This window comes from Mchenga conophoros, linkage group LG17 (assembly GCF_057382185.1).
Source record: "Mchenga conophoros isolate Kocher_MC1m ecotype Shallow Benthic linkage group LG17, M_conophoros_male_GT1.1, whole genome shotgun sequence".
Classification (NCBI taxonomy): domain Eukaryota; kingdom Metazoa; phylum Chordata; class Actinopteri; order Cichliformes; family Cichlidae; genus Mchenga; species Mchenga conophoros.
The window spans coordinates 39,344,162-39,370,913 of NC_140542.1; the positions used below are offsets into that span (position 1 = coordinate 39,344,162).

Sequence of the window (26,752 nt, forward strand, 5' to 3'; positions counted from 1 at the left end):
CGTGCTCGTCTTGTAGTCGGGAAAAATGGCGGCACTCCTGCAACAGGAGTTGGAGGCTTCCGAACTAGCCAAGCTACCAAAAACAATTCAAAGTAAACTCGAGAAAATTGTTTCTGATCTGCGGTATGAAATCGATTCATTAAAAGCCCAACACGAGCAATTCCGGGTTGACAGCGGTAAGTTATTCCCTGTTATCCTGATAGCTAGCTGTGCTAAAGTGTTTGGCTTTGCTTACAGTGCATGCATGCCCGTTTTAAACCGTGCAGTGTTAAACCTCAGAAGTTTGAACGTACTGAACATACTAACCGTCCTTTGTTTGTTACTTCATTTGTCCGTCAGGGGCTTTAAAATGTTGATTAAAGCTAACAAGCGATGAACCTGCGCTTTTCCAATAACAAGAACGAGATGCTAGCTAATGCTAGCACTAGTTAACCCTCTGAGCTAACCACTGCTTTTCATAGCAAACAAGATGTAAATAAAGCAAGAAGGCGATGATTCTGTCTTCTTGTCTTAGCTGTTTTTGTTTACCTTCCTGTTACAGAGCAACAGTTCTTCGAAAAAGTTAAACAGCTTTCCCAATGTCAAGAAGACTTCCTGTCTCACACTCAAGAACATCTTAAACTCAAAGATGAGTTTAACAGACTTGGTGAGAATAATATATTTAGGTTTTCTGATCGGACTCGGACTGATTCCACTTATGACTCCACAATGTTGACCTTTATTCTTTCTGCTAACTTTCATTTTTTTTTCCTGAAGGAGAGGAACTCCAAAGTGTTCGCGAGAAGAACCGAGAATATGAATCTGCACAACAGAGGTTGTCATCAGAGCAGGTAGGGAATCCGAAAATCACCGATAACCGCTTTGTGTTAAAGAATGTTTCTAATTTATTTTAGTCTATCGGGAACTGCAGTGGTCATGTCCTCTGGAGCCTGAGCATTTATTATTGCTGTTGGTGTGAGGTTCAGAGTAATTACGAACAGTTTTAGAACAATCAAGCGTTTTTTAGCAAGAATGTTTGTAAAAACTGTACGTAGGCAGGTGATCAAATCAAACATAACAATAGAAAAAGGTTTAACACAGTTTGACACCCAAGATTTAAATCCTACTTGCGCTTATGCCATAACTTCCACGTTTAATATAAAAGGAGCCCATTCCTTCATTTTCATTAATAACACTGGATTGACCAATCAGATCTCTTAACGTGACCAGCCCCTCCCCTTTTGCACTCATGCACCTTGTAGAAGTTTCTTGATAATGAAAATATATGTGTAAAGAGGGAATGTCTGCGTTACTAAACTGCTTTGGATGCTTTAAGGATTTAAGATGTGCTTAATTTGTAAGTATTATAACACTAAGCACTCTGTTTAAATTCATGCATTTGTTTAGACTGTGCTGTCCAAAGCCAAAGATGAATTGGAGGCAGAAAAGCGAGAACTTGTGCGAACACTGGAAAGGAGATCCTTAGAAGTGGAGAACTTAAATGGTATGAAAAGAACATTTTTATATAACTTCATATGTATTGCATCTATATTGTAAATGTAAAATCTCACCTCTACATAACAGAGTCATTTCTTTTGCTCTTCCAGATGACCTGAGGCAACTCAATGATAAGTTGGTGGAAGTGAACTCGTCAAAGATGACCCTGCAGATGAAGTTGGATGATCTCGAAGCAGCTGAAGTCAACATCAAAGTGAGTTGATATTTTCATGTAGATTTAATATCTTAACACCACCTGCGAGAGAAAGTTGTTTTCTGTTTTCTGCGGTTATCAGCAGATCACTGATTGAAGTTGTCATCTATTCTAGTATAAGGAGAAGCGAATGGAACAAGAGAAAGAGCTGCTGAACAGCCAGACAGCTTGGCTTAACGAGGAGCTGAAGGCCAAGAGTGAGGACCTGCTGTCCCTGTCCCGGCAGAAGGGTAACGAGATCCTGGAGCTGAAGTGTTCCCTGGAGAATAAAGAAGATGAGGCAAGTCCCTTTTTTTGTTGATTTTGTTTTTTTGTTTTTTCTTTGGGATGTTTATGTCTGAAGAAGTTTGTCGCGATAGTCTTGGTTTGTTACTTTGATCTCAGTGCTCATTGTGCCTTGAGTGTAGGCAGTTATTTATTTTGAGACTGTGTAGAACCTTATTTGACTTGTCATCTGATGCCATTTGTGATTTCTAGATGAAAAAACTCCAAGATCAAGTGACCAGTCTGAAGACATCAAACGAGAACCTTCAGAAACAAAATGAGGAGATGATCAGCAAACTCAAAGAAGTATGTCTGTTTGCAGACAGTAATTCCTTTTTAATCAAACCCTTTGGTATTATGTAAACTTACATTATAATGAAGGCACTCGGAGTGAAAATGAATGGTTGGATTTGAACTTGTTTTAGGCCAAGGAGCAACACACCAGCATGGAGGAGAAGTTACGAAATGAGCTCAATACCAACATTAAGCTTTGCAATTTACACAAGGTATGTACACGTGCAAAATGAAACCATGTGGTGTGGTACCATTATTTCCAAGTTTGCATTGGTAAATTATTACGTTACGTTATGATTGTAGCGCCCGTGATCAACAACTTCTAAATTTGTTACCAGGATTCAAATTCAAAGATTCAAAGTGTTTATTGTCATGTGTCACAAGAGAAAAGTCATTTCTTTGTGCAATGAAATTCTTTCTTTGCTGACCCACAGATGCCGGTTAATTATTGTTTGTGTGTTCTTGGCTCAATAAAATTGTTATAGGGAACTTGTGATTTAAAAACATAATCTTTGAGTGTTTACATATTTAATTAAAATGACAGTGCTTAAGCTTTACGTTTGTAAATGCAATGAATGCCTGCATGTATTTGCTCGGCTTCTTTGCCGGTGTTTGTTATACTTCACCGTTTATTCTGGCAGGGAGCAGCTGCAGATTCTGAGGCCAAAAGCAAAGAGCTGAGTCAGGCGGTGGAGGAGCTGCACAAGCTGCTGAAAGATGCCGGTGAAGGTAAAAGGCTCCTCTGTAATCATGTTTTCTATCCTAGAAGGACAGAAGATGTTCAGTTTGTTTGCTCGTGTAGTTGCAGGTTGTTGGGATTTTAGAGTCTTTGTTTTTCTTCCCTCCTTGACAGCCAACAAGGCTCTCGAGGATAAGTTGCAGGAAATGAATGGCGTCACAGACAAAACTGTCGGTGAGCTAAAGGACAGGATTCAGGGCCTTGAGAAGGAGCTGGACAATGCCAATGAACTGCTGTCAAGTTCCAAACTTAGAGGTCAGTGGAGTTGATTTTTATTCCTGTCTTCATTTCATTGACATGCTGATTATTTGTAGGCAATGCAAAATTAATTTTCTGGAACTTCAGCCAAGCCTTGCGTGGATTTATTTTATTTATTTATTTATATTTAATGTGATCATTTGAACTTTCTCTTTGTCTGTCCAGGCCCTGTTGCCTCAACATCCATTCTGACAGAACAGCAAATGACAACAATGTCTCCAACAGCCGCTGCTATATCCAAGATAAAACCTGGTATGAAGCTGACTGAGGTGCGTACAGCTCAGGGTTAAGTTTCATTACAAATTTCATTACTCTAGAGTTGTGTGTCTTGCTTGTTCGGATTTCTTACCGACGTGTGTTGAACTAACAACAAGATGTTTGATTATCACGTCTTCAGTTGTATACAGCATACGTGGAGAGCCAGGAGCAGCTGCAGTTGGAGCGGTTGGAGAACAAGCGAGTCAACAAGTATCTGGACGACATTGTGCAGGAAGTGGAAGCGAAAGCCCCCATCCTGAAAAGGCAGAGGGATGAGCATGAGCGCATGCAGAAATCAGTGGCCAGCCTTTCTGCCAAGCTGGAGCAGGCTGTTAAGGTTTGTAATGGAGCCGCGTTGTTTGCGTGATCAAATAGATTTTTGCTGCTTTTTAATTGACAAGAAAACCGTAAACAGTGACTGCTAATAACAAGCAACGCTCGAGCTTTCCGTTCACGTTTGTTACAGGAGGTTCACCGCCTGCAGAGCGAGGCCGACGAGGCCAACAAGCGCTCCTCGGTCCTGGAGAGAGACAATCAGAGATTTGAGCTTCAGCTCGCTGACATGGCTCAGCAGGTGGGTTCGTCCTTTTCTTTGTGTGGATAAACTTTGTCAGTCTTCAAAATAATGACCGAAATAATCAAATCACTCAAATAAAATTTCTCTACTACCCCTTATCGTTTCTTCTAGGTTCGCGTGCTGCTGATTGAGCTCGAAGAAGCTCGTGGGAACCACGTGATTCACGAGGAGGAGGTGAGCTCAGCTGATGTCAGCAGCACGTCAGAGGTGATCAGCCAACACTTGGTGACTTTCCGTAGTGTGGAGGAGCTTCAGAAGCAGAACCAGCGTCTTCTTGCGGCCCTCAGAGATCTCAGTGAAGCCCAGGAGAAGGAGGAGTTTGAGGCTACCGGCAATAAGTATGTTACAATGTTTACTACTTTTTTATTTATTTATTTAGCCAGAGTTTTGCATCTGACCTAAAATATTATCTCACCTTTTTCCCCCACAATGAACTGTCTCAGGCACGGGGAGCTGGAGCAGAGTTTGGGGAAGGCCCAGGCTGAGCTGGAGTCTTTGAGAGAGCAACGCAGCCAGCAGATAAAGATGACCGAGTCCATTGTGAGGCAGAGGGACATGTACCGAGTCTTACTGGCTCAGGCGACCGGAGTCAACTTCCCACAACAAGGTAAGAACGTGAACACTTGCATCTTGAAAATCATAAACGAATACTGTTTATAGACTTCGATACACTAATTTCACAGCAGTTTTACACGTTACACAGAATTTGAATATTTGAATATTTGAGTTTGCATGTTGTTCGCTCTGGCTTCCTCCCACAGTGCAAAGACATGCAGTTAGTGTTAACTGGAAACTCTAAATTGCCGATAGGTGAGAGCGAATCGAATGTCTGCCTCTGTGTTCGCCCTGTGACAGACTGGCGACCTGTCCAGGGTCTGCGCTGCCTCTCCGCCCTCCCGCGACCCTGAAAAGGATAAGCAGAAGAGCACGGATGAATATTTGATTGTTTATCCACCAGGTACACCAACTGAAGAATTCTCCCTGACGTCTACCCCACGTCGTTCCCCCGCGGCCACTCCCACCGCAGGAACACCCACCGCTCTTGTTTCCATGGCCACAGAGTCTGCTGAGGCGTTGGAGGCCAAGGCGGCTCTGCGACAGGTGAGCTAAATTTGCCTCACAAGACGGAAACTGAAAATATTTATTTCTTTTATTTTATTCTTTTATTTCTTTTCTTCATTAAAAGCTTGGGACTTTGCATCGTGTTGCTCGTGCTGGCCACCAGATGGCACAGTGCCCACATAAAGACGTTTGTAGGTCTCTGAATCACAGACAGCAGTGTGTTTATTGGCAGACTTTATTGGCTTTTAAATGACTGCTTAGATTCTATCAAACGTTGGATGGCTGTAAATTTCCACCAACTCAACGAGGGAAAACTGAAGTCCTCATATGTGCTCCGGACAGATTTGTATCCCAGATAGTGAAAGCCCTTGGTCCTCTTTCTGTGTATGTTAAATCCTCTATCAGGAATTTAGGTGTCACTTTTGACTCGCTTTTTATTATTTAAGAAATGTGGCTAAGTTAAGCCCTATTTTATCTCGCCCTGAACTGGAGATAGCTATACATGCACTTATTTCCTCACACTTGGACTGTTGTAACTCTTTGTTCATGTGTCTAAGCAAAGGTTCTCTGGATCGTCTGCAGGTTGTGCAAAACGCTGCAGCTAGACTTTTGACAAAATCCTCCAAGTATTCTCATGTGACACCGTTGCTGTTTCAGCTACACTGGCTTCCTGTTGAATTTAGAGTTCATTTTAAGATCCTGGTCTTGACATTTAGAGCCTTGCATAGACTGGCACCAGCCTACATCTCCGATCTGCTACAGCCTTACGTCCCCAGCAGGTCCCTGAGGTCATCTGATCAGGGCTTACTTGGTATAAAACAGACTAAGATGAGAATTAAGGGTGACGGAGCTTTTGCCACAGTGGCCCCGAGACTGTGGACTCTCTCCCTCAGACATTAAGATCTGTGGACTCGGTCGTTGTTTTTAAAAAAAACAACTCAAAACTCACCTTTTTAAAACTGTTTTTGGTTAAATTTCTGCCTGTTTTATATTGTCTGTTTTACCCTTTTATTATTTGTTATCTTATGTGCAGCACTTTGTGATTCTGTCTAGAAAGGTGCTATAGAAATAAAATTGTATTTATTTATTTACTAACACCTCTATCAAAGTAAATAAAATGTCTGGTTTCTTTGCAGTTGCAGGACGTCTTCTCCACCTATAAGAAGGAGCGCGCGGAGAGCGAGAAGGCGATGACCGAACAGAACGAGAAACTCCAGGAACAGCTCTCGGAGCTCCGCTCCCAGAATGCCAAGATATCCACACAGCTAGAGTTTGCTTCCAAAAGGTAATTTAAAAAAAGTGTGTGTGGGGGGGGTGTAGCAGGAACAGAACTTGGGAGCATGTGAACTTTTCAGGGGAAATGTCCACTGTTAAAATCAAACATTTAATCACAAGGACATCAGTCAGCAGAAGTGACGTCAGCTTTTTACGCTCTCAGGTACGAGATGCTGCAGGACAATGTCGAGGGCTACAGGAAGGAGATTGCTTCACTGAGAGAGAAAGGACAGAAGATGGAGGCTGCCACACAAAAGCTTGAACAGACCGTCCACACGTTGAATGAGGATCTTAAAGAGTCCAAGGAGAAACTCGCCATGGCTGAGGTTTGCCCCGTATCCAGTGTCATATTTGTGCTTCGGATCACTTTGGAGTTGGACGTGTCCCTGCTCCAGGATATACTGAGACACGTACTGTGAACTGAATCTCATCCACCTTTTCAGGGCCGTGCTGAGAACTTGCGTAAGGAGAGAGACATGCTGAAGCTGGTCGAGTCCCGGCTGAGTCAGGAGAAAGAGACGATTCTGAGCCAGCAGCAGAGCCAAAACCTGCTACTGACCAACCTCCAGGCTATTCAGGTAATCTGAGGTTGTTTTTTTTTCTGTCAGTGTCTGACTGTCACATCTTCACGTAAACAAAATTAACGTTACCTTTTCTGTTCTTTTAGGCCACTCTGGAGCGCTCTGAGGTCGACACACGTCAGCGTCTGAACAGCCAGCTAGAGAAACAGGAGCGAGAGATCTCCCAGCTACAGAAGAGGCTTGAACAAGAAGTGGAGCAGCGCCACCTGCTCAGCAGAAACCAGGAAGTAGGCATCCAATAAAACAGTTTCTATCATCTTTTGTAGGCCAGAGAAGGATGCAGATATAGTGCTAATGATTTTCTTTTTTTCATATGCACAGATTCAGTTAATGGATGCAAAGAGGCAGTTGGAGACACAAGTCGCCTTACACCAAAAAACAAAGGAACAACTTCATGCCGCCGAGTCTGAGCTCAACACCCTCAGGATGCAGCAAGGCAGCATCGAAGGGCGTCACATCCTGAGCTCCCCCTCTACACCGATCGGCAGAGGTCGGCATTAAATGTTTACAGACAGAAGAAGTTAAACTAACATTCACAATAAAATCCAGACACGTACAAACCTAAATTCTTTGTATGTTGTCGGGATGTCATGAAGTACCACGAGGCATGTTTAGCGTCGTCATTCTTTTGGATCCTACGTTCTAGTTTGAATGTTTGAGACACAAGTAAATTGCTCAGATGTTCCAGTTTTATCTGAACTTTTAAAAGCCTGAGTGTTGCACTCAATGTCTAAAACCGCGCTCCTTTTGAAAATCTGTGGGAACTTAAGCACAGGTTCTTCAAACTTAATTGGTATATTTGATTAGTGCACATTTGCGTCCCCCTTTCTTACACAACGACTTCAAAATGCTTTACTCGCTTGCAGGCCTGCCTGGTTCAGATCAAGACAGAGAGGACCTACGAGGCCGCCTGCAGCTTGCTGAAACGCGGGTTGAAGAGCTTGCAGAGAGCCTCCGGGCCACCACATCCAGCATGGAGCAGTACCAAGCGATGGCTCAGAGCCTCGAGGAATCGCTGGAGAACGAGAAACAGGTTGGGGGCTCGATCGTGAAACAACGTCAGCTCATAAAACATCCAAATAGGACAAAAAATATGAAAGTGGAAAACATTCAAAGGGTTGTTGCTGTTAATCAAATAAAAAGTTGTTTTAGTTTATGTTGACATTGTAACTTTATATGAAAGTACAGACGATACAGATGTGATTCAAGAAGCTTCACAGTCTGTTACTGTATGAAAGTTAAAAAGTAGCCACGAGGCAGCTCAATATTATTTATTATTGGTGTACACAATGATCAGGGTTGAGATTGTCTCAACAATTACAAATTTGGCACGTTAAGTTTTAAAAATCACGTAAATGTTTTGTTTTTCTAAATGTAATGTGACGTGTGTGACAACCAGGTGACAGAGCAGGCGCGCTCATCCATTGAAGGCCGTATGAAGGAGGCCGAGGAGCAGCGCTGCAGACTCGAAGAGAAGCTTCTGCAAGCAGAGAAAGAGAAGCAAGACCTGAAGGAGCAGAAGAAGAGTGTCCTGGCTGCTCTGGAGGAACAAGTACGAAAGCCTTGTTATAACCAGGCACAAGTGAAAAATGCGTTTACTTGTTTCTGTTACTGGAAACATTTTTGTTTGTTTGTGTTAGATAAATGACCTGAAGAGAAGTCTTAGCAGTGCCCAGGCAGACCACCAGGCAGCGCTACAGCAGGTTGCAGTCATTGAAGCCCAGAAACAGCAGGCTATTAAGGACTGCCAAGATCAGGTAAGCAGTCATAATAAAATATTACATGGAGGAAAATAATCCAAGTGTGGAATATTCTGGTTTGAGGTCACTTAATGCAGGTAAAAATCAAAAATATGAAGTAATTTGTGGGGAGAGGGGAAGAAATGTTGAGAAACTCTGATATGCAGAGATTGACTCCAAACCTTCTTTTGCTCTTCAAGGTTAAACTGGCAGCTGAAGCTCAAGATAAATATGAGCGGGAGATGATGCTGCACGCAGCGGACGTGGAAGCCCTGCAGGCAGCTAAAGCCCAGGTCCTGCAGGCTGCAGAGCTCAAACACCAGCTGGGGGAGAGAGAGCAGAGGATCAGTGCTGAGCTACTGGAGGCCAGAGTGTCATGGGAGGAGCAAGAGAAGATCCTCAAGGTTTGTTTTACATTACATAAATAGATTAGATATGTTATGTTAGATATATTATGATATGTTTTAATTCGTCTTAACTCGTCTGACAGGAGGAGATGTCCAAGATGGAGAGCCGCTATGAGGAGCTGCAAAGGCAGAACACCCTCCTTCATGAGCAGATCCAGGCCATGAGCAGCAAGATGGCAGATAATTTGCAGCGTGCTGCCAGTGAAAGTTCCCTCAACATATCTTTGACTGAAGAGGGAAAATCCCAGGACCAGCTTCTTGAGATTCTCAGGTAACGGGCTTATCTAGCTTACACTGCAGGATGTTCTTGCACAATCATGATTTCACTATTTCTAAGAACGGTTGATCCGCATTGTTCATCACAGGTTTGTACGTCGGGAGAAGGAGATCTCAGAGTCTCGTTTTGAGGTCGCCCAAGGGGAGACTTTGCGTTACCGTTTGAGGGTGGAGCATTTGGAACGAGAGCTGAAGGAGGTGCAGGACAGTTTGAGCGCTGCTCGAGAGAGGATGCAGGTTTGTTTGTTTACTCGTTGACTCAGTAACTTCTGGTTTGCGGCTGTACCGAGCGCGCAGATCACCTACGGATTTTCTTTATCTTACACTTTACTCTGTTTCAGGTGACAGCGAAGACCCTGGCTCAGCACGATGAGCTGATGAAGAAGACGGAAACGATGAGCATCCTATTGGAGACAAACAAGAGTCTGAGAGAAGAGAGGGATAAGATGGAGCAGGAACTGCAGCAAACTCAAGCCAAGGTCAGTCTCACTGATGACTTGAATCTCACATGTTCTCCAGCAGTGCACTGGAGATTAGTTTCTCATTTGTACACTATAACCACTCGATTATCCAAATATTGCAAGTGTTTAAATTTGATGTTGACAACACCCACGAGAAGAGCGTTATTTTATTTTCCCTTTGACGATCAGTGCATGCTACGTGGAGTCTGGAAAGTCTTCTGTACATTTCAAATTTTGTGTTAACATCTACGTATTTTAAGAGTTTTGGTGGTCAAAGGTTATTGTGACCATAAAAATGTCCAAAAACACCAACATGTTGAATCTGAATGGTCAGCTTAATTTATGATCACTATTCACACCTGTAACTCACAGACAGGGTGAGTTATAGTGAATGAGTGCCCACGTATCAGATTTCTGTATAGTCTTACATACACTCACTGTGTTGTCATCTAACTGACATAATGCTTTCCGTAGCTGCTCACCCTAACCATCAAAAATGGATGCCTAACCGTGACCTAATTGTAACCCTGAGACTAAAACCACATTTTGAGTCTGAAAAATGCTTTCAAACTCGCGGGGACCTGGATTTTGTCCCCATAACGGCTGTTGGTCCCCACAAAGATATGTAAACACAGAAGATGTGTAAAAAAAAATAAATAAATAAATTCAACCGACACTCGTCAGTCCGGTCGATATATTCGCACATGCGCAGACTTTTTGATGGGCGGAGCAATGTAATCATGCACGGATTTGCGCGTTAACAAGAGGAAGTCCAAACATGGACGAACTAATTTCCAAAAAAATTAAGGCTGTCAGGGTTAACGCGGTTAACGATTAAAAATTATTAACGCGCTCAACACATCTGGAGCGCAGAGTGAACAAATGCGTTGACGGAGACATTTCAGGGATTTTGACTCAGTCTGCGCACAGATGGGTTAATTGTTAATCGCATTTGTCTTGATGACGGCGCATTAACGCTGACAGCAATAAAAAAATCTAAAGTCACCAATTTGGGATTTCTTTGGCTTTAAACCAGATGAAAGAGGTAAACCTGAGGATGTAACCAAAGCGGTGTGCCGCTTGTGCAGACGTGTAGTGCGAGCAAAGGACTCAAACACGACTAACTTGCATTAACATGTACGTGCTGAGTATGCTAGGCTATCACCAGCTTCTGCAGGAACAAGCATTTGCTCGCAGATGAAACAGGGTGCTATTATTATGTTTTTTCTGTTGACTGCTTCTATTAGCTCCATCACTATTAGCAAACGTACTCATGGGCAAATAAATAAGTCACTCTTGTAAAAACGATCGCCAGTGGGCTCAGCCTATCGGTGATAGTCGACGTATTCGTTCAATCGCCGAACCCTAACAGACACACACAGAGTCTAGACAGACATAAACTGCAGACTTGACAACTCGGTGGAGGAAATCAGCAGCAAAGCGGCAGCTATGTTTGAAATCTTCTCAGTGCGCGAGTATCTCTTGTGTGTTCAGGTGCAAAAGCTGGAGTCGGACATCTTGCCACTGCAGCAGGCCAACTCTGAGCTGAGTGAGAAAAGCGGCATGCTGCAGGCAGAGAAGAAGCTGCTGGATGAGGAAATCAAACGCTGGAAGGCTCGTACTCAGGTCGGTGCAAAGACCCAAATATAAACAAAAAGATTTTATTTTTCATATGAAGGGGAAAAATTACGTTTGTCATGAGACAGACTTCTAAGTTGTGAGATGAATGACTAGTTGTCCTTATGTCGCTCTAGCATTTAGTGAGTCAGCAGAAAGATTCGGATCCAGAAGAGTACAAGCGTCTGCATTCTGAGAAGGAGGCGCATCTCAAACGTATCCAGCAGCTGAATGAGGAAAACAACAGACTTAAATCTGAGGTGGTCAGGTGAGGAACTACATACAGGTGCTGAACTGGGCTCTCCTGGTCTGTTCTTTCTTCCCCTGTCTTCATTCATTTTAGTTTTCTCTTCTTTTCTCTCCATAGGACAAATAATCTTACAGCTTCCCTACAGAACCAAATACAAAGCTTGCGTGACAGTATGAGTAAGATAACCGAAGACAAGAACGGGCTGCAGAAGGAGATTGAGACCAAAAACCATGAACTCCAGGAGAAGATGCGAACCATCGCACAGATCAAGAAGATCGGACGGCGTTACAGGACGCAGTACGATGAGCTTAAGGTGGCGCACGACAAGGTACTTGTTACCATTACAGCTTAAACTTCAATCCAAAGCCTGAAGTAAAAGTGGGTGGTTGTAAAATGTGTTTTAATTTATCACGATCTGGTGATAAATTAGTTCATCAGTAGTACAGTTGTGCTTCCTTGAGGTTAAACTTTAACTCCATATGTACTCCAGCTTGTAGCTGAGGCCGCGGCAGGCCCATCCCAAGAGGAGGAGGCTCGTCAGGCCTCTGTTCAGGAGCTGCAGAGCCTCAGAGATTCTCTGAGTCAAGCTGAAGCTCGGAGTGCAGACCTAGAAGGACAGCTGGAGAACATGAACAAGGTAGGAAAACTTCCCCCCGTTTTATATGTGCTGATAAACCTCTATACTAAAAGTTCTTGGGAGGGTGGGAAAAAAGCAAGTGTTTAGACAATTCTGCACGCTTACCTTAGGTGGTCACGGAGCGTGAGACCGATGCACGTAACGCCCAGGAACAATCATCTCGGCTGCAGACGGAGCTGACCAGGCTGCGGCAGGAGCTGCAGGATAAAGCTTCTCAGGAGGACGCGCTCCGACAGCAGATGGCTGAGAAGGAGGAGAAGACCAGGAAAGCCATCGTTTGTGCCAAGCAGAAGATCAACCAGCTCATGGGTGAGGGGACTACCATAAACTCCTGATTTTTACCAGTTACTTGCTCTTCCTCACATCGCTTGGCTCTGCGTAACGAGCATCGCTTCTCACTTCGAATCTGTGACGTTTGCTATTTATGATCAGGCGCTAAAGACCAGTTGCAGAAGGAAAACGAGGAGCTAAAACAGCAGCGTGAGGAGCTGGAGGTGCGAGTGAGCGCTCTGAAGTCTCAATACGAGGGCCGTCTGAGTCGGCAGGAGCGAGAACTCCGAGACCTGCGAGGTCAACAGGAGAGACAAGAGCAGCGAGATGAGCCAGCTGAGGCAGGTCCCAGCAAGGTGAGGATGTTGTTTACTTTAGTCTACTTACACTGGTTCGCTGTGATATAAATATTTTAATGTTTTAGGTATGTGTCACACAACTAAAACACGATTATCTGCAAGCGTTGCTAAAATTGTGTCTTTATTTTATCAGTGTTCTCTATTTTGATGGCTTAACTATGTTGGATTGGAGAAGTACGGCGAGTTTAGTGACCGTTCGGCGTCCTGATTCTGAGCATTTTCTTTCTTTCGGTGCTTTTAGACCCAAGAGCCGCAGAGGAGCACAGAGCAGAGGCAGATCAGCCTGAAGACCACTCCAGCTGCAGACAGGGGCAGGTAGGGGCACTATTTAAGCATGGAGGAGTATTTAAAAAGTCTTACTCAGTATGCATCAATGCATTTCATGAGTTTTGTATTTGTCTTAATGCTGACTTTATTCATTTGACTGGTGGCTGGTCCACACTTGCACTTTTCTGAGTTTTTGCTGTTTGACACTCGTTTGGTCGTGCCGCTGACTTCTGCAATCTCAAAATGAAATGGCAGTGTAGGTGCCACGTCTGGACTTTGGAGGAGAGAGTATCATTTTCTTAGTGGATCTTTGAGGTCCAGAGAACAATGACTCATCCTAATGCTTGTCTCCGTCAGTGCCAGCACCTCCGAGCCTCCAACCGCCAACATTAAGCCTACACCTGTAGTTGCTACAGCCAGTAAACAGCCCGTCAACCCAGGGAACAAACCCACTCCGAGAGCAAGCATCAGGCCCATGATCACCCCAGCTCCTGTGCCCACTCCTACGCCCACTGCTACGGTCATGCCCACCACCCAGGTGGAGACGCAGGAAGGTAGGTTTAACGGCAAAGCTTTAGCTGAGCTGTTAGCGAGTCCGTGAGTAGGAAACTAACCGCAGGTTTTGGTTTTTTTTAGTCATGGTAAAACCTGCAGTGTTTGTAATTTTTATTCTTGGACAGTGATGCAGCCAGCTGAAGGGCCACCAGTGGAGCACGTGACCGTGTACGGCAGTGCGAGCGGCTCGGTGCGTTCCGCCAGCCCCAACGTCCAGACGACCTTAGCTAGCCCCATGCTCACTGTGCAGCAGACCCAGACACAGGCCACCGCATTCGTTCAACCAACGCAGCAGCAGAGCATGACCCATACAGAGCCAGCCAATCAGGAGCCACCGCCTGTGGCGATCGAGGCCACGCCTAGCTCGCAGGTGGAGCGGCCGTCAACGTCGTCCTCTGTGTTTGGAACCGGTGAGAGATGATGTTTTTGAAAGCCGAGGCGATATTTTGTTTTAGACGACGAGGTTTTTTCTTAATTCTTTAACCAACGATAGCCACACTTTCTCTCCAGTGTCAGCAACACCGGGGACATCAGCAATGTCCAAGCGTCCTCGGGAAGAGGAGGAGACCGCCAGTGTGGTCACTGACACTGAAGCCACTCAGGAGGACACCTCGCGGGCTCCCATATCAAAGAAGCTGCGCATTATCCAGAGAGTGGGTCCAGAGGTGAGGCTGGACTGATGCACATAAAACTCCATGGTTTTGATTGTTTGTTTGTTTTAAATTTGAGCGAATGTTGATGCGCCGGTTCTGATTGTAGGAAGAGGTGCTGGCCGAGGATAGCGCTGAGGCCGAGGGAGTGGTGCCGACAGACAGTCTAGACGGTGGAGAAGGAAGCCAGGTTGGCCCAAACATTTTTAGTTTTGTACATCAGCTGATAATTACCATCATTTAAATCTTTGCAGTGATTAAAAGTAAATAAATAGACTCAATCTCAAAGCTGCCAATGAGGATTTCATAATGTTGTACCATAAAACAGTTTTCACCATTGTAGCAGTACCATAAAGTAGTCTTGTGATAATGTTGTCACATTCATGCAGGAATTGTGCTGGTATCTAGTTTGCATGATGTTTTGCGTTGTCACTTTTTCGCCCCGCAGACGGAGGCGTTTTCCACGCTGGAGGATGGAGATGAAGGCACAGCCTCCCAGTCCCTTACAATGGAGCAAGAGGTTACCCTGAGCCAAAGCGAGACCACGCAACAACTGCAGCAGGAAGTGATCGTTATCGTAACGGACACAGAGAGTGACGAAGAACAAGAGGAGGAGGAAGACGAAGACGAAGAGCAGGTACGGCAGTTTTGTTCAATTTTTTTTTTTTTTTAAAGACGACATTTAAAACGGTGAAAATTTGTCTTACAAATTTGCCGGTTTCCAGGACTACGATGACGAGGATGAAGAAGATGAAGACGAGGAGGAGGAAGATGACGAGGAGGATGATGATGACGGAGAGATGGGAGAGGAAGGAGAGGACAGCAACGAGGGCAGCGGCGATTGCAACGAGCCCTACGAAGGAGACGACACAGAGGTAAGAGTACCTGCAGCTCCAGCTGTGACCTCTGCCACCCACACGCCGTGTTAACCCTTCCCACTCGCTGCCTTTCTCGCTCACACACTCAGTTTTTCCACACGCTCTCGTTTCACCGTCACTTACATGCTGCCCCCGTGTCGTAACGTCCTGTCTGCGCGCCTGTGTTGACTTTAGCTGTTTACATTTTTACTCGAGTCTTCGTTGCACATATTCAGTAGGATGAGTCAGTGTCTGCAAGGGAACAGCTAACGAGCTTTTTACTTGTAATCTTTGTGTGAGGTTTGGCTTAAGTGTGGATTTCCAGTTTTGTGTGTGAGGTTTTGGAATAATGATACACGTGTTATATTTTATATGCATACAAATGCATACATTTTAAATTAAAATGTATGCATGCTGTAGGCATTTTGTTCATTCCTAAGTTGAGTTGTGAGTCTATACCAGCCAAAATACTGTTTTTGGTTATTAGCATTTAAAATATAAAGGCTCTCTAAAAGTAACACAGAATTAGCTGCCTTTCCAAAAAACCCCAAAAACCTTTCAGAAGTAGTTACGGTTTGCATAAAACCCTGTTTACTGTTTCCCTGCCAGGCTTCTACACTTCTAATGGGCCAACATTTCTACACAGCTAGGATTTGGCACGTTCTTGACAGCGTTTAAGTGCATTTTTAGCGTTTACATGTGGACGGAGATATTTTTCAAAAGTAGCCTACGTCCACACATACACGGGTAAGTTTAGTGACGGCAGCGGGGAAAAAGCTGTTTCTGTAACTGCATCTTGGCGCTAGACACCTCCAGAGAAGCAGCTGAAATTAACTTAAAGTCATTAAATTTTTGGTTTTATTTTGTTGTATTTATCTGCGACACCTTAAAGGCCGGTTCGTGAAAATATTGTCGGGCACAAACCGGTCTGTGGCGCAAAAAAGGTTGGAGACCGCTGCCGTAGAGGACGGGACCGTTCTTAAGAATCGATAAAGCCATCCGTAGTACCTGTTTAGAGTACAGGGAGGCTAAGCCGGACTCGCCTGTTAGACCACTGGACCGTCTCACTATCTGATTCAGAGTTTTTCTCTGTGACGGAGGTCAAACTTCTTTTTTTTTTTTTTTAACCTCTCGGCTTCTCTCACGGTTGTTTTAGTGAATCATAATCTGCATGTGATGCTCTGTCAGTATACCCTGGCACTGCTCCGTTTTATGACCTTTCTCTTTCGGCGGTTCCTCTCACTCATCAAAGTTATGTTACTCGTTGGTCTTACCTTCGTTTGCCAAATTTAGCCTTTTTTAAACTCTGAGTGGTTTTGAATTTCTTCTTTGACTCGTTTCCTTTTATTTCCCCTCGTTTCTCAGGGAGCTGACGTAACGGAGCCGGGCACTGAGACGGAGGAGAGTCTGGGGGCGTCCGACTCCACCCAAAGGCCGGCGGATTCCCAGACACCCAGCTGTAAGCTCCAGGAAACCCTGTCGAATACGTAGCTGTGCCTCAGACTCTGCATGCGCTCACAAACCGTCCCGCCATCCAATTAGTATCCACAGTCTGCGATGACTGAGAAAGATGTCGTGTTGTGTTTTCTGTCTGAAAGCGGGCGTAACAAAGGTCACTGCTAAGAAGAGATTTGCTTTACGGGAAAAATAAGCAAATTAACCCGACTCACTTATGTTTTAGGTAAAAGGAGGTTTAAATGTCACAAGTAACTGAGATACTGATTATAAAGGGAGTTACTTTGTTTACATTTTTGGTGTTTTAAAGTATATTTATCTAAAATCTTATTTTCTCTTGTTCATTTGAACCTTTGAATTCTGCTTTAGTTGAGAGTGGCACAATGGAGGCTTTCTCTGCAGAGCAACCCACAAGTTCTGGTACACGCATGCCCCAGTCGCCACGGAGACCAGTGCATCAGCTGCCTTCACAGCGTATCCCAGTGCGCCGCCAGTCAGTGGGCAGACTTGCTCCCGGTGTGCCGGGCAGCGCTGTGAGTCACATCGAAAGGCTGAGAATTTACATCATGATACTCCTACGAACCTCTGTGTGAAACCTTGACCCCCTTTTCTTCCCTCTTTCAATCTGCAGCAGCACTTTTTCGATGAGGATGACAGGATGGTTCCCAGCACTCCCACTCTGGTGGTGCCTCACCGCTCTGATGGTTTCGATCAGGCCATCCAGTAAGTGTCGCACACATCGGGCCGCAAGTTGGAACACAGAAAACCTTTTAAAGGTTTTAAGGAACTACACGTTTATACAAACAGTGAATCATGTCGAAACTTCTCCTGGTTTCATTGTGACCTGTAGTTTGTGTAATTCCACTGAAAAATAAATCTTGTCAGTGGAAAAATAAATATTTTGCAAATGTAAATTAGGCTGGTTGTATAAGTGCACAGCATTACACTAGTACTCTGTTGATGCACCTTTTGATTTGTTCAGTTTTCTTGGGTAGGAGCTGGCGTGATACACCGTAGTGTAGTTTCCCCACTCTTTGTTGCAAAGCACTCAGATTATGAGGAGATCTCTGCACCTCCGTCTTCAGCTCAGTGACGTGACGTGGCTCCGGCTGGCTCATTCAAAACTTCAGTTTTCTGTTTGTTGTTTTTAAATGTATCCTCGGTCGTGTTGAAAGGGGAAATTCTTCTCCATGTGAACAAACAACACTTTGTTTTTGTGCTAAACGAACTGTTGGACTTGCAGACTAAAAATTAACCTTGGTCTTAAGGTTGGACGAATTTATCACCCATCGACGATAGGGCTGTTGGATATAACGATATATATCAGATGACGATGTGAAAACGTCTATCGTTTCATTTTACGCTGTCGTTTGTTTCGTGGTGTCGCAAAATAAACTGTTTACGTCAATAATTTTTCATCGTTTTGATGTCACTGTAGAATTTCTGAAAGTTCTCTGATATGTAACATAACCACACTACGGACGGACAAGCGACTGTTTTATGCGTTGTCGTTGGCAACAACGACGGTAACACCATCGCGTGCCTCCGCCGTCCATTTGATTATTTTTAACATAAACCTTTCACAATAAAGCTGAAGATCCTGCGGAGATCTTTCAAAATAAACTGAATTACGTGAAATATGATGCAGAGTGTTTACGGATGAGAAGCTAAAAAGAGCCGTCGGGTGCTAAAAAATAAACCTTAGAACAGGCTTTTGCCCGCAGCCGTGTAATAAATGCTCACAAAGAAAACTGCAGCTGTTTAAACTTATGTAACACTCGACTCCAGCTACACGACGCGCAGCTGAAAACACTTCACGCAAGTTGAGCTGCCTGAGATTCACAAAATTTACAGAAAATGTAAAATGTTTGATTATATGTCGTTGTGACGATAAATGTCTGATATCGGGATATGAGATTTTGGTCATATCGCACAGCCCTAATCAACGATAAGCTGAGCCGTTCACCGGTCGTTTTTACAAGAGCGATTTATTTATTTATTTATTTATTTATTTATTTATTTGTCCTTGAGTAAGTTTGCTAATAAGGTTGGTTGAAGCTAAGGGGAGCAGTCAACAAAAAACGGTAATAGTGTGCAGCGATTCACTTACTCAAACTCATAACAGAAGGAAAGAAGGGCAGTGGTCTATGTTCAGAAAAAACAAAACATGTAATTTAAATTAAAGAAAACACAGAAGAAAAACTGGCTTTTTTCCATTATAACTGCGTTAATCTGTCTTACGCACTCAACCAAACAACAAATACCAAATTAAACAAGTTAAAAATCAAAAAGTTTCTTCAGGCGAACAGAAATTAAAAAAAAAATAAAAAATAATCCCCAACTTTAAGTCTTTTGTGCAGTTTGGTGCATTTCAAAAAAGTAGCTGTATTATATTATTATTATATTATATTAATACTGAAACAAACAAAGTTTTCTAAGCACACAAATCAGTCTGTGCATGACTACGTTGCTCCTCCCCTCATAAAAGTCACCTGCGTGAATATATCACCTATCGTGATTTAATGGACTGATGAATGTTGGTTGGAAAAATTGTACATATAACTTGACCAGATCTCATCAGACAGAAACACATTGTTTTATACACTATCAGTCAAAAGTTTGGACACACCTTCTCATTTAATGTTTTTTCTCTATTTTCATGACTATTTACATCATAGATTCTCTCTGAAGGCATCAAAACTATGAAGGAACACACGTGGAATCATGTAGCCAACAAAAAATTGTGAAATAACTCAAAACATGTTTTAAAATTTAGATTCTTTGAAATAGCCGCCCTTTGCTGTGATTACTGCTTTGCACACTTGGTGTTCTCTCGATGAGCTTCATGAGGTCGTGGTTTTCCAGCTCCTGGAGCATTTATCTGGGCTCTAATCTGAGGTGTTGTTAACTTGTGATCCGATGCTCGGATAAATTCGTCTTGTTCTTCCTTTTCTGGGCCGGTCCTCATGTGAGCCAGTTTCCTCGTAGCGCTTGATGGTTTCTGCGACTGCACTTGGGGAGTTTTCGCAATTTCAAACTGACTGACCTTCAGTAATGATGGACTGTGGCCTCTCTTTACTCAGCTCATTGAGAGAAGGGTTTGCAGCGCTGTCAACAAAGCAAAGAACGGCTACTTGGCAACAAATTTAGATTCCATAGATCTTACTTAATATATGTGATTCTTGAGTTTGTATCTACAGTGTGGAAAGAAGTAAAAATACAGAAAAATGATTAAATGGGAAGGTGTGTCCAGACTTTTGACTGGGTGTGTGTGTGTGTGTGTGTGTGTGTGTGTGTTAGTTAATGTTTTAATGGGAGGAAAATCTGCAAAGAACTACTGTGTTGTGTGCTACATTATCCTGTAGCATACATTACTGTAGTACAGCACGTGTATAGGCCACAAACATGCAGTCATGTAGAGCTGTCTGACTGCATCTCCTCAAACTGAGACTTGAGTTCATATAAACCAGCCTTTATTCATTCAAACTTGATCATTTGCTTCTAAAATAAAATCTTAACTGGTCCGTTTTGGTCGCTCCACAGTCGCCTAATTCACGTTCGTGCTTCTTTTGTTTCTCAGCTCGCCACAGGTAGCTGGCGTGCCGCGCTTCAGGTTTGGCCCTTCAGAGGACATGCCGCAGACCAGCTCTTCCTCACACTCTGATCTGGGTCAGCTCGCGTCACAAGGAGGTAATCTACCAAATGTTAACCCCAAAGAACCATCAGTACGCACCACAGTCTCTTTAACTGCAAACTAATTCTTCTCTTCAGGTCTTGGGATGTATGACAGTCCCCTGTTTTTAGCCACTCACGAGGAGGAGTCTGGTGGACGCAGCGTTCCCACCACTCCGCTACAAGTTGGGGCTCCAGGTATTTGTCTGTCTCTGTCAGTCTGATGTGAAGGGATGTGTCCGTTAAAGCATGTCGCACTGCCTTTTCCCGAGCTTCCTCAAAACTATCTTTTCTAGGATAAGTGTGATGAAATTTGGGTTTGGGAGCACTACAAGTTACTGGAAAGTTGAAATTTGTTTTCATCTTTCTATCTTCCAGTAACTGTTTTCTCAGAAGTGGCTCAGTCCGACACAACAGAGCACGCCTCTCAGTCTGTTCCCATGGTGAGCACATCAACACCAGGAGCTGCCGGTGCAGGGGAGGAGAGAGACGACGTCTTCCTGGAGCCAGACACTGATCGGTGAGCCTCGCCCTCTCAGCAGCTTGTCACTCCTCGAACTTCTGCCTCTTTGAAACCTTTCGTTCCACTCGGTTTCAATAACTTCACCAAAATGAGAGAAGTTACGAAGGTCACAGTTTACATAATCCGAGGTGCATTTTGCTTGATTCAGGCCCGGTGCTGAAGTGTCGATGGACCCCGTGGTGTCTCAGGGCGATATGGAGGAGTCGAGCCAAGCGTCCGACAAGAGCAGCCTCCCCTCCACCAGCCAGGAGCCTTCCTCCAGCTCTGCAGGTGCACTGCAGCCTCGTGACTGTGCCGTTCCCCATCTGTTTTGTCTTTGTTGCATATTCAGTAGGTTATGTTTGTTTTTGTTTTTTTAGATACAAGCAGCGCTCCACCAAAACAGTCCCGGCCCGGGCCCAGCAGACAGCTCCAACGATGGCCGGACAGCCGCGGCGGCCGCATGAAGAGAGGAGGTAACGCGTTTGAAAGCTCGTGGTAACAGTGATGTAACACGAACGTTATAATGGGCACAAGACTGAGCAATGATTTTATTACTGCTTTAAATGGCCACTCATAAAGGACTTCAGACATTTCATTCAGGCTTTTATTAATGAAAAGCACGACAGGAAACACGGTACATTCATTGTGGTTATTCAGAACACATTTTACTGTCACCATATTTTTATTTTTTATTAATTTTTTACATCAGTGCAGCAAACCCGTCTAAAAACATGCTTCCATCTCCACAGGTCAAGCTTTTCCGTCATGGAAACAGGGGAGAAGATTCGCCCGATGAAGGAAAAATCAAAGTGAAGAGCCCGTAGTTCCCTTCAGGAAAGCTCAGACTGATCTGTTGTTATGAAGCGTGTTTGGCTTTGATTTAGTTTCATTTTGTTAATGCGATTAGATACTTTCTTGTTATTGGGTCCATCCTGATGTGTTTTATGATGATTATAATAAACTTGCAAAGCGAAAACATTTTTGTTGTTTTACTGTGAACATCTGATGAAGTTGTTGGACTGCGGTGATGAGCCGGCCGCAGGAGGAGCGATGACGGGACGTTCACCATCCAACCTCACGTTGTAGGATTTTGCTGCAGAAGCAGAATAAACAGAAAGTTCATTAGACGATTACATTAATAGCTGATACTTACAAAACAATATTTTCCTTCGTGCCGCTCTATATTCAGGTAGACTGGCATGAACGCGGCACAGAGCTGTTTATCAACACGGTCGCTGTTACAGTTTGTAGTGGGCAGCTCGTCCACGGACACCCGCCTGTTTTCTTACGCATCACCATTGAAATGGAAATCTTGACTGTGGGAACTGCAATAAATCTGAGCTGCAGGTGAACACCCTAACACACACACACACGTGGTCCTTGTTAACGACATGCCGACGGACACGTGAAGGACATTCTGTGCTTCTGAAGTTGAGCAACAAAGGCGTGCGTAAACACCACTGCTGCTTTAAACACTGCCAAACCGCATGCTTTTATTCCAGCTCTGTAAACAGTGCGGTGTGTGTGACTTACGTCCTGAGAAGACAAAGTATCTGTAGCCCTCTGGTTCGGCGGTTGTGGGAACAGACACGGCGGCTGTGACGGCGGGCGGGAAGCCTCTCCAGGAAGTCCGAATGTTGATGACCGGTCCTAAAACGGGGGCTGGAAATGAAACGATCCGGTTTAAAGTTGTGCCATGAAGCCAAACCGTACTGGCGTTGTCCAGTGCAGTGTTTTTGTTTTGTGAACAAACCCTTGTTCATCCCATAAACCGTACGATGGGTGTTTGTTTCCATTTTGCAGTTATTTGCTCCTCTCCACCAGCTATGACTCGCTTTTTCGGTGCAGTGTGTGCGCTGCAGCTCGTGTACACGTTTAAGCCAAAGTCTAAGCATGGAGCCAGTCATACGTCTGTAAACACGCTTAACAATAGTGAGGATTGTCCGGGGTTCGCTTCACGAAGTTCACGCACAACTATTGTAAAAGTTAGTGTGCACAAACATAAAGAGAGGTATTAAGTTGTTCTTTATGAGTTATAGAGAAAGGGAAAATGTTCAAATTCAGTGAATGGAAATTGGATTCATACTTGTTGGATTCTACATTAACTTTTTAAAAGTGGAGGCAAAGTTGTTGAACCACAAAAACACAATGATATAATGTGGTGTAAATATTATATCAGAAATGTCGTTATTATTACTGCAGATTATCAGTAAGGAAGCTGATTGAATGCTGACCGATAACTCGTGGCGAAGGGGCGGGATTACTTCCTGCTCTTCTATATGTAACTGAATCAGAACAGGTAACGGTGAAATGTTTTGGCTTTATGTTGTGTAGCTGTGTCTCTTCTTTTCTTTGCTAAATGAACTTTGTGTATTGTTTACATGATCGAAATAAACTGATTGGTTACCTGCTTGTCGAACTACTCGGTTGCGGACTGTGTAAACGTCATACTGGACTTTCTTGCCACATGTTGGCCTGACACCAGCCTGGTATGAATACTTCTGAACCATTCCACCTAGAGGAAAAGAAAGTAAACATCTTAAAACCTTTTTATGTGTTCAAAACAAACATTGTACACATTGTTTATTACAATTCTCTTTCTGAAGCAATGAACAGCAAAATCTATCTTTTCTGGTAGTTTAATAAGCTCCGCCCCCCTAATTTTTACCTCTCTTGAAGAAGTAGACTGACTCTGCCCTCCTCTTGTACTGGGGCACCGACAGGGCGGCCGTGATGTGGCCCCGCAGCCCGTCGAACCCCGTTGTAATGACTTTGGGGTAGCCGGGGTCCAAAGCGTCGTTTTCAAATCTCCAGTACTGACTTCCCTGTGAACACCATGCAGTGTTAAACTCTGGGCAGATAAAGGGTAACGCTGTTCGCTCAGTGGTTCTGCTGAGATTGGTCCGTTTACCTTGAAAATGTACGTCTTGCCCTGGCAGTTACAGCGGGTGAACACGGTGTCAATGGGTGACGGGACGCCCCACTCCTGGGTGATGCCTCTGGGTGGACCTGGCACCCTGTTACTATCCAGCAACCAGAAGTAGTGACCTGTAAAAGTGATAATATCACTATATGGGGTTTTAGATAAGCTATTGTAACATTGTAATTTCATTCTCTCAGTTTAATGCTTCATAATAATTTCCCCTCAGTTCTCCCCGTCTTCAATGCATTCCGTTAGTTTCTCTCTTATATGCAAATCCACTGTTGTTGGACTGGGATGACACGACTGATCCTTTTAGAGTTAAACCTGCACAGGAGCTGCACTAACCTCTGAACACCACCATTGTGCCGTTCCTCAGTGTGGTGACTCCACTGACGGGCCGCCCGCTGCATAGGTTTGTATCGTTGCTGTCATCTGGGGAAAGTAAAGACACCCGTGGGAATAAACACCACCCACCACGTAATCCCAGACTGTGTTTCTGGGCGTTGACTGTCATTTTCTGCTGTTTTTGTGAGCTTGTTTTCACCTCTTAAATGTGGCTGAACTTTACTTCCAATTTCGGAGGAATGTCAGATTTATTTACAGCGTGAGGGAAAATGAAAAAACAACTGAGCTCATAAAACTGGTAGCTGCCTGTGATTACACATAATCACAGGGTGCGATCGTGCCAGACTCGTAAAACAAATTAGATTTTCGGAAATTTTGGTACTTGTGCCCATCACAGAGTGAGTCCCTCAGGTGTTTTCTGCATGTGACATAAAGAATCTGGTCAAATTATTTTTTTTAAACAGTCTTACCTGCTTGGTAATCTCCTGTATCGTCTATATTCCGGGTTTCCAGGGGCTTCGTGTCAGGTTTAGAAGTGGGCTTAGCTGGGTCTGGCTCGTATGGCTCTGGTTTTTCCACAGGTGGAGTCGGCTCTGGTTCTTGAGCCCCGGTGGGTTTGGAGGTCTGCAGATCGTCTGTGGCAATACTCCACGCTGCAGTTGTGGGTGAGGGAGCGTGGGTGGTCACAGCTTCAACCATTGATATCTCCTCAGATCCCACTGAGGAAGCACTGGTGGAAGGAAGAACTGAAGGGTTGCTTGCAGTGACATCCTCAGGGTGGCTTGCAGTGGGTTCCTCTGGGATGGTTGAGGAGGCAGAGGTGATGGTGAGCAGTGAGTTATCTGGTTCATCAGAGGGAAAGACAGCATCCATAATAGCCACTGCTGGTGTCTGCGCGTCCAGCTGTGGGGAGCTGGTTGAAGAACTAGGCTCGACTGAGGGTACTGAAGTTGATGTTGGCTCGCTGGAAATGTGGTCAGCTGCTGCTGTGAGCAGAGAGAAAGTCATATCACTGTAAATCAAGTCTTTTAATCGATTTAATAAAATAATTAAATATCAATTTGCATATTTTAGTTGCAATTTGTATCTTAGTTGCTACATTTGAGGTTTTTTTCTGCACTCTATTGCTAAAGTAACTCACAAAAACTGTATGAATCAAATACCATAAACAGATATCTCACATACTCGTGCTGTCACTCGGGGCCTCTGCAGTGGTGCTGACGAGGTCGTCGTTGTCTGAAGGAGTCCTCGCTGCAGTCGGGGTGGCCTCGGTGGAAATCTCACCCAGCGGGTCGACTGTGGAGAGCTCATAGTCACTGCTGATCTCCGGGACTGGACTGGCCTCCAGATCTTCAGGTTCAGTTTTAGAAAAGTCTTCAGTGGGAAAGATCGGGCCAGACACATCTGTGAGAATGTGACGAGAGCGAGATGAGGTGCGCACTTGGACGTAAGACTTGTGTAACTTTATTGGGAAAGAGCTTTGCTCACCATCAGTGGGATCATCTGGTGGATGTGATGTTGGACCGACCGGAGGAACTGAAGAGTCATCTGTTGGCAGCAGCAGGGTTCACACAAACAGTTTAATCATTTAATCGGCCATCTTTATTTTTCCTACATGTCCTCCTCCGGACTCTGGATGCAAAAGTGTTCAGAGCTTTGATTGAAGAAAACTCCCAGAAAATGTCCTGTCCTCATTTCTGGCATCATTTAGCGCTTTCCTCTCTTGTGACTCAGCCCAACCCTCCCACACACAGTCCACTCACAACAACCTTGTGTTTCATTTGGCCTGTGAGGCTAATGCCCCTGGATTTAGCCCCGAAAATAAACCACTGTGACAAATTCACAGCCATAAACATCCTCCTGACGTATGCGTTTTAAAATCCACCGAATCAAGTTCACGACAGTCATCAAAGTGACTGAGTGAGCATTTGTTCCTGTCATTAGAGCCAAATGTTGGATAGCTTTCTCTAGCAAAGTTCAAAAAGAGCAAACTCACCTTCATCGTTTCCCTCACTGAACGTAGAAAGCTGGTCTGTTGCCTCTTTCAAAGTTTGATCTGTGGGAACGTTCACGAACGAGAACAAAAATCACCATTATTGGTGTAGCCCCCATAAAATCTGCCTTTAACCCCAAATGACTGAAAATCTAGGAGGAATCGAACCTTTTACCAAGAAAAATATACCTTTGGATTTGTTATCATTTACATTATTGCATGAACTAGTCTTCTTTGCTGCTGCAGCACTGGCCTCTCCACTGTTCTGTTCTGCAGCAATTACCAAGACAGAAATTATTGTCAAACGTTGCATCGTTGCAGATTACTGCATGCGCTGCATGCTGCGGTTATACTGCCGTACTGTGCATGCTGGTGATGGACATGCAGGCAGAGTTAGAGTGGGGATGTCACATTCATCCTGGTCTAAGGAGCTTGGAAAGAAAAACGTCTGGATGTTTAACCTCTCAGCCGAGAAGCTTCTTCAGTTCTAGGGTCAAATGGTGGAGAGTCCCAGAG

The 26,752-nt window shown here is 44.2% G+C and overlaps 2 protein-coding genes across 3 annotated transcripts in view; one reads left to right on the forward strand and one right to left on the reverse strand.

Annotated features, from left to right (window-relative positions):
- On the forward strand, nt 1–21,953 carry tprb (translocated promoter region b, nuclear basket protein). Its single transcript, XM_085251404.1, has 50 exons — nt 1–176; nt 542–646; nt 757–830; nt 1,387–1,483; nt 1,587–1,690; nt 1,806–1,970; nt 2,168–2,260; nt 2,380–2,460; nt 2,890–2,977; nt 3,102–3,242; nt 3,411–3,514; nt 3,643–3,840; nt 3,970–4,077; nt 4,192–4,418; nt 4,524–4,687; nt 5,039–5,181; nt 6,279–6,427; nt 6,581–6,743; nt 6,861–6,995; nt 7,085–7,225; nt 7,320–7,488; nt 7,865–8,031; nt 8,398–8,550; nt 8,639–8,755; nt 8,938–9,141; nt 9,228–9,415; nt 9,510–9,657; nt 9,762–9,899; nt 11,376–11,507; nt 11,636–11,766; nt 11,866–12,076; nt 12,239–12,385; nt 12,496–12,694; nt 12,818–13,011; nt 13,256–13,329; nt 13,639–13,835; nt 13,962–14,246; nt 14,347–14,501; nt 14,596–14,676; nt 14,935–15,123; nt 15,212–15,361; nt 16,709–16,802; nt 17,168–17,331; nt 17,430–17,521; nt 20,379–20,488; nt 20,570–20,668; nt 20,849–20,990; nt 21,142–21,263; nt 21,353–21,448; nt 21,725–21,953. Exons 1-50 carry the CDS (start codon nt 26–28, stop codon nt 21,769–21,771), a joined length of 7,026 nt encoding a protein of 2,341 aa, XP_085107530.1. The 5' UTR covers nt 1–25; the 3' UTR covers nt 21,772–21,953.
- The window catches only part of prg4b (proteoglycan 4b), a 6,784-nt gene continuing 1,597 nt past the window's right edge, over nt 21,566–26,752 (reverse strand). The window contains exons 5-14 of one of the 2 annotated variants that reach the window (XM_085251417.1): nt 26,240–26,299; nt 25,732–25,791; nt 25,429–25,647; nt 24,714–25,226; nt 24,244–24,330; nt 23,887–24,023; nt 23,644–23,800; nt 23,383–23,490; nt 22,509–22,637; nt 21,566–22,068 (exon numbers count right to left, since the gene is read on the reverse strand). In XM_085251417.1, coding sequence (XP_085107543.1) covers nt 21,965–22,068; nt 22,509–22,637; nt 23,383–23,490; nt 23,644–23,800; nt 23,887–24,023; nt 24,244–24,330; nt 24,714–25,226; nt 25,429–25,647; nt 25,732–25,791; nt 26,240–26,299 — 1,574 coding nt within the window. In that variant the 3' untranslated portion in view covers nt 21,566–21,964. Of the gene's footprint in view, nt 22,069–22,508; nt 22,638–23,382; nt 23,491–23,643; nt 23,801–23,886; nt 24,024–24,243; nt 24,331–24,713; nt 25,230–25,428; nt 25,648–25,731; nt 25,792–26,239; nt 26,300–26,752 lie in introns of both variants that reach the window. The other variant, XM_085251416.1, reaches the window with a different exon arrangement.